This window comes from Manacus vitellinus, unplaced genomic scaffold (genome assembly GCF_001715985.3).
Source record: "Manacus vitellinus isolate BGI_N305 unplaced genomic scaffold, ASM171598v3 scaffold_1_pilon, whole genome shotgun sequence".
Lineage (NCBI taxonomy): Eukaryota > Metazoa > Chordata > Aves > Passeriformes > Pipridae > Manacus > Manacus vitellinus.
The window spans coordinates 39,936,332-39,950,587 of NW_021939396.1; the positions used below are offsets into that span (position 1 = coordinate 39,936,332).

Sequence of the window (14,256 nt, forward strand, 5' to 3'; positions counted from 1 at the left end):
AAAACATGCTAGAAATAGATAAACGTGTTTATACATGAACCAAAGACTAATTTAAAGAACTTGAAAAAATATTTAACTGAGATGAACAATGAAGAAAGAAAAATAGAGAAAATGTAGAAAGAACTTGCCATCCTGCCCTGCTATTGCCTCTCTTCATAGGAAAAGAATTAACACTCTTTAAAAATTTTTTTTCTATTAGCTGGTGCAGGTTTTAAGTTTCGTAGCTCGTGATTTAATCTTAAATAGACATCACTGAGAGAATATATCATGGAAAGTATTTGTGGGGAAACAAATGGAAAAACCTTTTCCTGCAATATGTAAGAAGCACCTTTAAATCTGATTCATTTTAGCTCTGAAGCACTCTTGCAGTCAAGTAAAATAAGAGACGCTAATGAGCCATAGGAATCTGAAAGTATTTCATGCTGTTGCACGTTCTTGTGGCATGTTATATCACACAAAGCCATGTGAATATTGCCCTTCATCTGTTGTTTTCAAAGAAGTTGTTTTAAAACCTGAAAAATTGACTAAATTATCTGAAAACTTCTTCAAAGCTTCTTTCAGTTGAATGCGTTAGTGTTTAAACAGGTTCTAGGAATACCTGGAGTAAGATTACTGATTTATGGAATTATTGTTTGTTATAAGAGAAGCTCTGAGAATGTCTTTTTAATGCAAGTGGACAAAGAAACCAGACCTTTCTAGATTAAATGGTACAGCTTTACAGTCTGTGTCTTCGAATAACCACAGGAACTTACTTTGCAACTGCTGTAGCTCTATAGACCAGATTTTGGTTTTGTTTCTTATTCTTTTCACCGGCAAATCTGCAAGAACTGGTGTTTTTTATTTCCTTCTTTACTCCCATCTTCCACCATCCTGAAGAGTCTGTTTTTGGAAAGTACAGACAGCAGTATATTAGAATTAGGACAACAGTGTATTAGTATAGGACAAAAGTAAATGTTACTTCCTCATCATAGAAACAAAAATTGTTTAATGTTTTATCACATATTTTCAGGCTCTACATATTGTGCACATTCATTGCAATGTCTGGTTATTAATGTATTTGATGGTTTAAGGGGAGTTTGATATAAAGTTAATTCCATGAGTTCTTATGCTGGATTTACTATTCTGGTTTGGAATATGTATTAAAATACGTTATGGTTTTTTATTTCCACAAAGAGTTATGTGTGAAATTCTTTGTTCTAATGTAGTGTCACTGTAGTTCAAATGACAAATGTTAACAACTTGCCAACCTTTTCTCATACATCATTAAAGCTGAACAGTAGTCCTTTGTGCCCTAAATTTAAATAAATTTAAATAAATTTCCTATTAGAAGGGAATTACTTGAAGTAGCTTGATGGTACTGAATGAGATGTCATGATTTTTAGAGGGTTTGAGTTGACCAGCTAAAGGAAATGAGTATGGATGGGAAAAGAGCATAGTAAATTCATACTGAAATGGATTTTCTTTCTATAAGGGCTGTGAGCAGCAAGCTGAGAGATATGAGTGTGTTTAGTTAATGTAGGGATAGGCAGAAGTGTACGTCAAATGATGGCCTGATATGAGTGTAGTAGAGAGGTGTAAAATGTACCAGGAATGGTGCTGGTTTTAAGAAGTAATTTAGTTCTTCTCTTAGCAAAGGACAGGTATAAGTAGTTTTAATGGTTCCACAGCATTGCTTTTTTAAGCATCTTGTAACATGTTTTATTGTTTCCTTCAGATACAAATCTGTGGATGCTGACAGTTTGGGGTTTTTTCCCATTCAAATTACTTAATATTTTTCTCCCCAACTTTATTGAACTTGTTCTTTTTTAAAGAATCAAGTATGTTTACCACTTAAAAGCAAAAAAGGAGACAATTCGTGTGTACTTGCACCTAGTTTCATCTTCAAGAGACATCAGGATAACATCCTGTATTCATGAAGGTTGTATAAGTAGAAGAGCTTAGCCCAAGAAGCGTCCTGTCCATATTCAGAGTTGGAAGTAATTAAAGGTAGGCTTTGTGGGTAGGTGCCATAGTAGGATCAACCAGTTAATCCCCTTGTAAGGAAATTCCTGCTATTAGGGTAGGTTATTGTACTATACTCCTGTTTTTTTAATTAGTATTTTACTATGACACAAATACTAGATTGGTGGATATGGATACAAGAGCAACAAACTTAATTCTTTACTGTGTTTTTAATGGTTATTAATTTTATTACGGTAATAATACTTTATTGTGTTGATAGCTACAGGGAATCTAAATTAAATCATGGGCAGTTACAATCTATTACTTGATCATTTTCTTAAGTTTCTGCAGCAAAGGCACAAATTCACTTTAAATTCTACAGATTTATTTTTACATTTATCTGGAAGAAAAGTACTTTGGCTGTGTTGACTGTGAACTCGAAATGCCCATCTAGTGGAAAAGATGGAAAGGTGGAAGCAGATGGTCAACAGATGTTTTAAACGCTTCAAACTGCTTGGTTATCTTGGGCCATCGCTACGTGTGATCTGTGTGCTTAATTTTTTTCTATGGCAAGTGCTCATTTGAACAGGTTTTCTATTGCTATATTATCTCTAATGGGAACTTAATTTCTGTTCTGTTGGCTGTTGGTTCTCTTGTAATTAAGATACCATATTCAACTGAAGAACCTGATGTCACTAAAACTTCTCCAGGTTGTTCCAGCACTTTTTTCCCCCTTCCTTTTGGTATCTGATGCATGAAATTAGAGAAGTTTTTTTGTGTTATCAATATAATGTTTGTGTAAAGCCACCCTTTGGTAGAGGTGAACAAATGGTAAAGACCACTTGGCATTTCTTAGTTTCATTTCAGCTTGGAAACAAACAGAAGTTTTAAGTGAAATATTACCTCATCTTGATAGGTATCTTATGTGTTTATCAATACTGCATGTTAAACCATTAAGAATTTTGTTTTTGTCAATACCATTAATACAATATAACTCTGTGTAACACAGAATGTTTTACACAGTAATAGTTTTAGATAATTTCCTGATCGATTAATGGGGTCTTTTATACTTGAGTAGAACCAAACTAAACTTTACTTGTTAAAAAAAATTATTTGGGCAAGTTAGTAGAAACAATTTTGAAAATTATACTTCAGTCTGTGTTTGAAGGTCATCACAAATTACTGGATTGGAGAAATATGAGAAGATGGTACATGCCTTTACCAGGTCTTTATGATTCAGAGGTGCATGTGTATTTGTCAAATCAGAATTGTCTTAAGATTCAGGGCACTGGGAAAGAGTCTTGCTGCATCACTAGATTTACGTTACATGGAAGTAGTAATATTCACTGTTGTATGACATGAGTAGGTTTGCCAAATCCATGATACTCTAGTAATTAGGGACTCAGTATGCTTTTATTTCTGGTATTTTGTTGCTGCTCATGCCATAACACATGGAGCGGTTGGTTCTGTGAGAAGCATAAACGAAGAGGGGTTGGTTTTTGAACAATCACTTTGCTATTGCCAGAGACAGTTTATAACCTTTTCCTCTCATTTTTTCTACCTACTTTTAGCTTTTTGGGTAACCTGAACTGCCTATAGTATGCAGGCTAACTGGGTGTGAGCGTTGCATGGCCAGGGGAGCTGAATAGACCTCTTTATTTTTCATCTGACATGGTTTGAAGAGGTGTCTTCAGGAATTACATGTAACTTAGTCCACACAGTGTTTAGGTTTGCTGTGGGAAATGAGTCTGTCGGGAATCACCAGCTGTGACAAACGAGGTTGAAACTAGCTGAAAAACTTACATAGAGGAAGAAGGTCTTTTTTGAAGTAAATAAACTAATAAATAAATGGCTGTTTTGATCATGAGCTTTTCGTCTCCACAAAGTTGTGCTAAGAACATGGAGGGAACACAGTCCAGCCACTTCAAAGTGCCTGTAGATAGTCAATCTGTAGTACTTAACCCACTTCATTCCTAGAAGTGTGTATTAGGAAGTTGCTTCTGTGTCTTTACTTGTACTTTGTGTCCTTCTGGTTGTAAGGCATGGAGCTAAATAAGAAATTCTCCTCGGCTTTTATTATATTGGTAAAGACAACCTCACAGAATATTTTGTGTCTGGGGAACATTTTGGGGAGCTTTGTTTGTCTTGTATTATGATTCCTTGGAGAGTTTGTGTTTTTCCTTGTTTTAAGAGGGTCTAACCACTGGCTTCATGAGCTTTTAGGGTGGTTTCTAGTAGAGAAAACAGTTTGTGATTATGTGTCAATAAACTTGGTTGTTTTTAGGGGAGCATTCTGAGAAGATCAGAAGTTGTGAAAGCTGCGGGGTTAGGCAGGCAGACTGTCTTCATTTTTCTAAAACTAAGCAGACACTGTCTCGAGATTTAAAACTGCATTTTAGAAAAGTACCATATTCATTTTCTCCCTGCCCCCTCACCCCTTTCCTGTTTTACTTTTGAAGCCTACCAAGGTAATTTGCTCAAACCTTCACATTAATTGATGTGGTGATGCTTGATTTAAACTGTAGGCAACCTGAAATGAAAGCTATATCAGGAACTGCCTAATTGACCTGTAGGTAGAATGTAGAAAATATAGGAAAACACATGGTAGTCCCAAGTGCTTTAAAAAATGACATTGCTTCTTCAGCAAAGTAGTCAATGCCTTGGATTTCTTTTTCTTCCCAGCATTTAAGCTTGCCTAATGTATTTCTGCATCTTTGTGTTAATCTGAAATCACTTCAGCCACAGTTCAGGCTGGGCTAGCATTCCAGTTGTGTGTAATAAGGCAGTTTATCTCCACTCCCTTCCCTCTCCCTTTTTTCTTTTTAATCTACCCGTGTTGTCTGAAGCTTTTTTTTTTCTCTGGATTTGGAAGAGTAAACAACGTTATGGACAGTTGACTGTACATGGAAGAGAGAGCTATGCAATAATTGGTGAAGGATTCTGGGATCTATCTGTGCCTAATCAAAGAAGGAAGCATTGCATTAGTTTCAAGGTCAAGCATCCCATCTTGGGGGGAAAACCACACTAGCAGCAAAAACTTCAACTTCCTGATTTGTTAATGGTGATGTTCTAGATCAGAAAGTCAGCCAAGCCTCATAGGCTTCATCCTTAAGCAGTGAAAGCTGCCATCTTTCACTGTAACTGAAGAAATATTGATTTGAATGTTGTCAGGTGTTGTACTGAGATTTGCTAATGCTAGCCAAGCCAAAGAAAATTATTTTCCATTGACAGTCAGCTATAAAGTTCATAAAATGGCTATATGTATTGCATGTTTTCAGAAAAATTTGTTCCTTCAGGATGATGTTTGAGATGCATTGGACTTCAGTGCTGCCAGATGAAGTTTATGAGCTTTTTCATGTAACAACAAGAGTATTAGGTTTTATTTTTTTTTTTCAAAGAAAACCATAAATCCTTTCTATGAGCTACTTTGTAACCTCTCAAATGTGCTTGGGGAAGACATAAAGTTATTAATTGAAGGAATTTTTTTACAAAATAGTAAGTTTTATTATGGTGTTAACAGCTGAAGCAGTAACATGCTGCAGAGATTTAAAAAATGTCAGAAAATAAGTGTTGTGGAGAATATATGCAGCTTTAGCTATGAAGTACTGTCCTGTACATTTTTCCTTTGGTATTTTATGCAGTCACAAAAAAGTTAGGTGTACTAAAAAGGAGTTATACAGCTTTCATTTGCTAATGAAAATGAGAACAGATGCTTCTGAGATAATGAATCTCTTTCTGCTTTGCGTGTCGTCAAAAAATGTCAAATCTTTCCTTTAAATTCCTTTTTGGGGTAAAGTGGATTGGGCTCAAGGTGAAAAATTTGGAGGTAGAGGAAAATGAGTTTATAAAAAACCTAACTTATAAAAAATGGAGGTGAGATATTAGGAAATGAAACTTTTCAATGTTTATTCAACAGCCTGGATATCTCACATTGTTGATAATCTACTATTTTAATGGCACTTTTACCATATGACTAAAGATTTCCATGGACAAATCTATTTCCTTGTAGTTAGGAAGGTGATGCTTTGAGGCCTTTCCTGTGTTGCATAATACATAATTATAACTGCTTAAGAGCTTTTCTTTGGTGGTCTCTGATGTGACAGGAAAAAAACAGATTATTTTCAAATTAGTACTGTCTTAATACAGAATTTTCAAGTATGTATTTTAATCTTTCTTTATAATACAAGGGAAGATATGAAAAATATTTTCTGTCTTTATCTGGAGTGGCTTTTCTTAAAAATCCTGATTTGAAATGTGTCCCCTCTTTGTTTTTTTTTTCTTCTTCCCCTTAGATTTGAGTTCTGTGAACCTGCCTTTGTGGTTGGTAATTGTTTGGAAATAGCCTCAGACAGTCATCAGTATGACCGGATTTACTGTGGAGCTGGAGTCCAGAAAGACCATGAAAACTACATGAAAATTTTATTGAAAGTTGGAGGCATTTTAGTAATGCCTATAGAAGATCAGGTGACTTAGTGACAATTTACCCTTTTAATCTTCTAGTATGAGAACTATATATTTAAGGAATATATAATTTAAGGAATGCTTTTAAATGTATATTTGACTAAGTTAATGTTCAGCTAATAATACCTTGATTCAGTGTATTGTTGCAGTTAAGCAGATATTAATCTTTTTAATGAAGTCTTGAAGTTTTCTGTTAAATGTGTAGAAAAGCATCAATATCCTTCTTCTAACAAAGTCTGTTTCATACTATTTCCTGTATATTACATCAGTCTCAGAACTGCTTTGAAATCTCTCTGCCACACAGACATTTTTAGTCAGTACTTCAAAACAAAGAAACCACCTTCTAAACCAGGAGAATTCATTTCAGAGAAATACAAAATAACTACAATTAGTGGGAGATTGTAAGGGGAGAAAAAAAAAAGGAAGAAAAAATATTACTTTATTTCCATCAGTTTTCAATGTTGCTTTTCCATGTTAGATTTAACGATTTTCAGACAGGTGTATTATTTAATAATACTTGGCACTTTTATCACTTTTCATCCTTAGACCTCAAAAGGCTTTACAAAGGTAAGTATTATTCTCCCTGTTTTACTAGTAGGGAAATTGAGAAAGACAGATCATGTGACTTGATAGCCTCCTAAATGCAGATAATTACTAAAATGCTTGTTGATAAGCATGCTAGTTACTTTACTTTCCAGAAAGAATTACCACATTATCTATCTGCTTACTTAAAATACCAAAGGGATTTAAGCATAGCCTGCATGATTCAGTTCCATAAATACTTTATTTTATTATTCATTTGACTAAGATACTGTCAGGTGAAATTGATGGAATCCAATTTAAAAGTAGTCACAATCTATTAAAAAAAAAAAATTAAGTGTGTGACTACTTCTGCCTTACATACAAAGGATAGGGACTTAGAGCATATAAAGTGTGAGGAGCAGTTGAGAGACCTGGGTTGGCCTAGCCTGTAGAGACACAGCTAAGTGAATTTTTAATTCCTGATTTGGCTTCCTAAAGGGGTGGAGAATTTGCCTGGTAGGCAGGAGTCCAGTTCTCCTCACAGGTGCAGAGCATACTGGAAGGCTGTTACAAATGGCAGCAAAGGAGCTTTCTGTCTGCAAGAAAGGAAAATGGCTTTTTGTAACGAGAGTGGTTGAACACTACAGCAGGTTGCCTAGACAGGTTAGGGAATCTCGGTACTAGATCTTTTTTAACTTAATTGGAAAAGCTGCTGATTTAACTGTGAAGTTGACCTTGTTCAAGGAGTAGGTAGGACTCCAGAGGCTGCTTACAATCTAAAGTATTAAAGTATTGTTTCATCTTCTGGAAAAATGAGAGAAAGCAAAACTTACCTTGGGCTTTAGTTTTCCAGCTGCATTTCTTCCCATTATCAAAGAACCTTATTCATTACTTTAGTGACCAAGTAATATTTCAAGGAGTATCGGAGTGCTTTCTGTTGATAAAACAACCCTAATAATTTAATTTTGAAGCAAAACAAAAGAGCAGAGTGTTTGAACACCAGTCTGAATAGTATTGAGTATGACAAAACTGTGACCACTGATTTATTTTGGTTTTGTTTTTATGCAGCTAACACAAATCTTAAGAACAGGACAGAACACCTGGGAAAGTAAAAATATCCTTGCTGTTTCATTTGCTCCACTAGTGCAACCAAACAGAAATGACAACGGCAAACATGACACTGTGGGACTGCGTAAGTGGCTTTTGTGCTCGCTCCCTTTGGGTTGAATGGTTGTTACAGTGCCTGATGGTGGAAGTCTGGAAGTTGAGATACTATGCTATAGAGACATACAGTTTAGGAAACCAGTAGCTCACTGATATGTTTTTGTGCTCCCAGTGCATGTTGTGTGTTGCTAAATGACTAATATCCTGAATTAAAATGATGCAATGGCCCCAGTTTGTTTCTCTCGCCTTCTTTTCCTGTCAGGTTCAGCTTCTCTATTATAGCAAGGTATAGATAAAATAGTAAGCTAATATTAGGCCTGTCATAGTCCTAAATTTCTCAAGGTCTAGCAGAAAAAAAACATTTTCTCTTCCCCCTGAAATGGAAGGAAGAGGTCTAAACTGCAACTGGGTATGATAGAATATTAATAACCTGAGTGTGCTTGTGTCTATCTGCAACAGATATAGTCATACCTGTATCTGTATGTCATTAGTCATGAGAGTTGGCTTTCTAGCTGCAATGCTTTGAGAAGAGGTAATAAAGATACTTAGAAAGTCTCTGAAAGTATACGAGTTGCCAAGGTGGTAAGATGGGATGATAAGGGGAAGGGAAAAACATGGTAGAGAAAGGTGTAAAGTTGAAATTTTCTGTCTGAGTAGTCAGGGCTAGGAGTAGAATAATAATGCTGAGCTTTAGTAGCATGTGGGGACTTAAATAAACCCAACAAAGAGCCTAAGAGATGACATCTTTACTCTCCTGTTTTGTCCTGTTAACAAATAACCAAAGGGAACTGTCCCCTTTGCATGTTTCTTGCCTTCCTATGCATATGTTTTCACTGTATAAGCCCTTCAGGAGTCCAGGTTGTCCTATCAGGTTTCATTGCCTGTAACTGCTGATCTGGCAATTAATTTTGAGAGTGTGTGTGAGCTTGCCAAGGATAGTTCCTTATTAGAGTTACCTTTACTTTTTTTTGCACAAAGTATAGAAGATCTTCTCCTTTATGTAATCTGTTCCTTTGCAGGAATAATTAATTTTGGTTGTTTTAACACTTACTTTTTTGAGACCTCAAAAGTAATTTCCTGACGTAACCTTGTTAATACAAGATTATTTTTTTCCTCTGTTCCATCCATAGTAGATAGGCTGTATCATGTCTTACAGCAAAATACAGAGATGGGTAGTCAAACACTGGTCTTACTATGGTTTTATACATATAATATATGTAATAATATATATATATAATTCCCTAGAACACAAGAGAGTTTTTATCACCATTCCTAAATTTTCAGAATGAAAGTAGTGAAGACCATGAGCATTCAGAGCTGAACAGTAGTACAATACTATGTTATAATTTCAAACAAAAGTGAGTTGTATTTCTTGATCAGTTTGGCTTAAATGCATGAATGTCTGTGGAACTTAATTCTGTTATTTGAGTCTTCCCTAGGTACTCTCCTGAGTACTTCTGTATTCAGATTTTCTATTACCCTGAATAGGAAAACTTTATGACTGCCTCACTGAAGGACTTCTTAACTGTCCTTCCTACCCCTTGAGCCTTTTTTTTTTTTTAATACAGCAAGTCTTAAGCTTTCTGGAAGTTAATTTTTTTTTATGCTACCTCTATGTGTCTCTGGGACTTCTGAACAGAAGGGCAGGAGCTTTAGACCTTGACCTAATTTATGAAATATGAATTACTGGTAGTTACTGATTATAGGTTATGATCTTGAATGTGACTGTGAGGAGCTTAGTTTGTCTTTAAACCTTTTTAGATGCTGTTATCTTCAGAATAAAGTAGAATATAGTCACGCATAAGTAGCACTAAAAATAATCTGGTTGTTTTATGTTACTTTACAGGATAAGAAAGCTGAGTGCATACTGCTTTTACGCCTTTTTCAGAATGCAGTGCTTCAAAATTTTATTGCATCCTCTTTTGAAGGAAATATTTTTTTTTTCCTTCTGATTTTATGAAGTCTCAACACAATTCTGTATTTTGGCTGAATTCCTTCTGGTCCATTTCTTCAACTTTACATACCTTCTGCTTGCATTTATTATAATTGACTTACAATCTGCAACCCCTGAACTTATAAATGTGATCTGAATGGTTAGTTAGATATAGAGTTTTGTTCTTGAATTTTGAGATTCTTGAATTTCTTTTATATGAAAGAGATGGGGCTTGTTTGGTAGTTTGTTGTTTTTTTTTTTTTTTGTTTGGGATCTTTTGTTTGGTGCATTTTTTGGTTTGTTTGGTTTTTTTTGGCATTTCCTGACATCAGTATTGCCAGTCCTAAACGTTCTTTCTGTCTCAGATAAAACGATTAGCCTGCAACTAAAGTCAGTGTATGAAACAATAGGTTTTGTTTCAACTACATCAGGACTTTTTTTTTTAAGCTGAATGGAATATTTGGAAGTGTAATTTTCAAAATGATGTTTTTCTTCACTAACTTCTGGTCTCCATTAATTTTATGCTTATTTGTACAGGAAGAAATGTGACAAGCAAGAAAGTTGAACAGGCTGTAGCTTTGGTTGATGTGCTTTTTCGGGTTTACTTTCCTTGGAATTAACAATCCGTAGCTCATCTAGAGCAGGCATCCACTAGCCCAGCAATACTTTGTCATCACCTGCCTGTCTGTCATTGGAAGACACTAGGCTTTTGGCTTTTTTCTTACTTGTTTCTTTTTTTGTTGTTTTGTTTTTTTTCCTTCAGGAATTCAGTAATTCTGATTCCTTTTCTGCTGCAAAGATACAGGTGACTTATATGGTTGGTCAGCTGTGGACTACTCATGTCCCCCCCTCATCAGATAGATTTGGGAGGCAGGGGGAAAAGCATAGTGAGTGGAAGGAGGAGACAGAAGAAAGGCACTTGCCTAAACAAGTCTGACACAGGGGTTGAAATTGTTTTCCTACTGCAAGATCTTAACAGTAGGAAAGTAGGTGCCAAGACTTGCCAGGTGCTAAAAGGTGACAGTATTTGTTGTATGATGTCTTAAATTTATTTTAATAATCTGTTCATGCTTTCTACTTCTCTTGCACATCTGTCAAAAGACTTCTTTGTTTCTTGGGCTGTGACACAGGGTTTGTTAAGGTGGCTCTATCCACCCTTCTTTTATTTGCATATTGTATCATGTACTAAAATTACAGTTGTTTTTGAGCGTTAGTCTTACTGCCTTGCAGCTAATGTTTTGGGGTTTTTTTTGCTAGAGGGAGATTTCACTTAGTATAACTTACTTTTCTTTCATTTTAGCTCCGTGTGCTGTTAGAAACCTCCAGGACCTAGCTCGAATATATATCAGACGCACTCTTAGAAACTTCATAAACGAGGAGATGAAAGCCAAGGGTATTGCTCAGAAGGCTCCTCCAAAACGCAAACGCAGGAGATGTCGTAGACGCAGGATTAACACCTATGTGTTTGTTGGTAATCAGCTAATTCCTCAGCCTCCAGACAGTGAAGAAGATGAAAGAATGGAAGATGATAGCAAAGAGGAGGAGGATAAAGATCACAGTGAGGCCTTGAAGCCAGAAGAGCCTCCTCGAAATCTATTGAGAGAAAAAATTATGAGTCTACCATTACCTGAATCTTTAAAAGCATACTTGACCTATTACAGAGAAAAATAACTTGTTTTAAGTAGAAATAATGCCTACTGATAGTTCCTTTATTCTTGAAAATGTAGCATTTATTAAGAAGTAGGTGGACAAATTATTATTAGTTTTTCATCAAGACTGAAGTACAGCGATAAGTGGTAACTTGTCTCTATCTTGTCTTTGCTACAAGGAAGACTTGCATTCAACAGTAGAATCCCTTTTTAAAAATCTATTTTCTTTAAATTTTGAAAATGCTGTTTTAACTCTGATAGAAATATATATTCCATTATGCAGCACTAATCAATATTTTGCATGGTAAGTCTTTTTTGATCCCTAACAGATTTGTATTGATACAAGGATGAGTGAAATTTTATATATGCTAAATAATTGGTTAAAAATGTGCATCTGACTTGATGAACAATTTGTCTGTATTTATTATTATTATGGAAACATTTTAAACATGCAGACACTTACCCTCTAATGTCCAAATCAGACCCTCTTAAAGTTTATTTTACTATGGCTTTGTTGCAATCATTATTACTATGTTGGTCTAGATGTATTCCAACAACACAAGTGCAATAAATGTATACAGACACTGAATGAGCTGGCTTTAGTGAAATATGAAAATACAAGTTCTGCCATGTCAGATGACCCTGCTACTTCTGCATTAATCTTTTGCCAAAAGATCTTGAGACAATTAACAGCTTCTCTAAGAGCCTTAAAGAAACACCGTATTGAATAAGAAGCAAAGCAATGCTTACTTCAGCTCTGCTTACACTTCACTCCATTCTACACTGTCAGTATTTCTAACTAGAGGCAATTCCTCATTTGTGGGAAGTTTAGGACAGTAAAGTTTGTTTATTTCTACAGCTCACAGTATTGAGTCAAAAAGTTTGGTAATACAAGATTGTAATTTAGATTTCAGTCATCTATATTTACTGCTTTTAAATAGAGATAGAATTTCAACAAAGTTTAGTTTGTATTGCTTATTGGGATAGCTATAATAGTAGAAGTTAGAATTTGTTCAGCAAATGCACTTTAGTAAGTGAATTTTATACTTAACATGCATCTCCAAGAAGGTAGACTTGTGCTAGCCTATATTTTGTTTCTGAGCATGGCTCTTAGCACAAAAATATTTATAAAATCATATGCATCTTTTGGAAACCTAAGAGTAGCAGTGCAACTGTGGGGACCCACAATAGTGCTGATTTAAATCTTTCTATGATCTTTCCTCTTCTAGTTGTGAAGTTACTTGCAGTTTTCATTTTTAACTTTGCTTTTACCACTTTAATTTCTTCATTCTGTTGTAATATAACCACGAGGGTAAACAGTTTATTAAGAACTTGGCATGATATGCATTAAAAGCCACAATCATTGGAAACGTATGCCTGTTGGACCCAATCAAAAACATTCCTATTGAAATATCCCATATGATACATTTTCTAATACTGGTGACTTTTTTTTTGTGTGTGTGTAAACAAATGAACAGAATAATCACATCTTTCTAAAGCAGTAAATATTCTTAATCCAAGTATTTATAACCAACCAGTATTCATATGGTCTAGCAGTCCAATATTGACTTCCAAGTACCTAAGCATTTTCTTGGATCTGAGAAGGAAGATAAGACACAATCCCATGACACTGACTCTTTATGGTGCATTTCATGCTGTAGTCCCTGTTTTTTAAGGTACATCATAGTAATGTTTAAATGGAATTTCATTGGAGGCCTGTTGTACCAGCATGTGGAGTTAACTTTCCGCAATATATTTACTGTATAAGTAAACAGAGGTATTTGAAATAAATATTCTGACTTTATTTTAAAAGCAGGAAAACCTTATAAGAAATAGTTTTCCAAAATAATGATACTAATAAAGTAATTGTGATGCTTCAGCTATAAGAATTGAACATAATATTGTTTTAAATGGGTTATTTTAGATGGAGGTTAAATGATCTAAAGTTTGAGATGTTTGTCTCTACTTTTCTTGGAATCTACATCCATAAGCTCAAGAGTATGAGATTACTAAATATTACTTAAGTACTTTAAGGACTTTATACAGGATGCTTTTTGAAAATAAATTTCTGCATTCTTTCACGCCTGTATACTTGGAAAAATGGACAGTGGATGACTTGTCATGATTCTTCAGTATGTAAGGGGTTTTTTTGGAGTCACTGAGAGAGAATGTTTCTTCTGTGTTTTATATGTGGATTTATTTTACACTCTTGAATTTATATTTACATAAATAAAAAGGTAGAAACGCAAAATTAATTAAAACTTAATTTTTGCCATCTCACTTGATGATGGGGACATTGTTGCAATAAAATGTTTTTTTTGTGGTTTCTGCTTGCTTGAATTTCTGTGTTTCTGTGGAAATATTTTGAGTTATTTGGAAATTCAGGTAACAGTTTGTTCGTAATTAGGTCAATTACCTTTTAATAAAGGCTATTCTTGAATTTCAGAAATACACCTTCTTGCTAAATTTTGAATTTTTACAAAGGTTGAAAGATGAGGTGTTTACTCATGACACAGGAAAGCTATTTTGGGTTCATCACTACTTTTGAAGTACTTATATGGAGAGTTTCTGCTGGAGAGCCCAGAA

At 34.9% G+C, this 14,256-nt stretch overlaps 1 protein-coding gene across 3 annotated transcripts in view; it reads left to right on the forward strand.

Moving 5' to 3' along the window:
* Positions 1 to 13,998, forward strand: part of PCMTD1 (protein-L-isoaspartate (D-aspartate) O-methyltransferase domain containing 1) — a 41,634-nt gene extending 27,636 nt beyond the window's left edge. For all 3 annotated transcript variants that reach the window (XM_018080310.1, XM_018080302.1, XM_008922664.3), the window contains exons 4-6: positions 6,234 to 6,405; positions 7,993 to 8,116; positions 11,322 to 13,998. In XM_018080310.1, coding sequence (XP_017935799.1) covers positions 6,234 to 6,405; positions 7,993 to 8,116; positions 11,322 to 11,692 — 667 coding nt within the window. In that variant the 3' untranslated portion in view covers positions 11,693 to 13,998. The remainder of the gene's footprint in view (positions 1 to 6,233; positions 6,406 to 7,992; positions 8,117 to 11,321) is intronic.
* Positions 13,999 to 14,256: the final 258 nt, after the last annotated feature.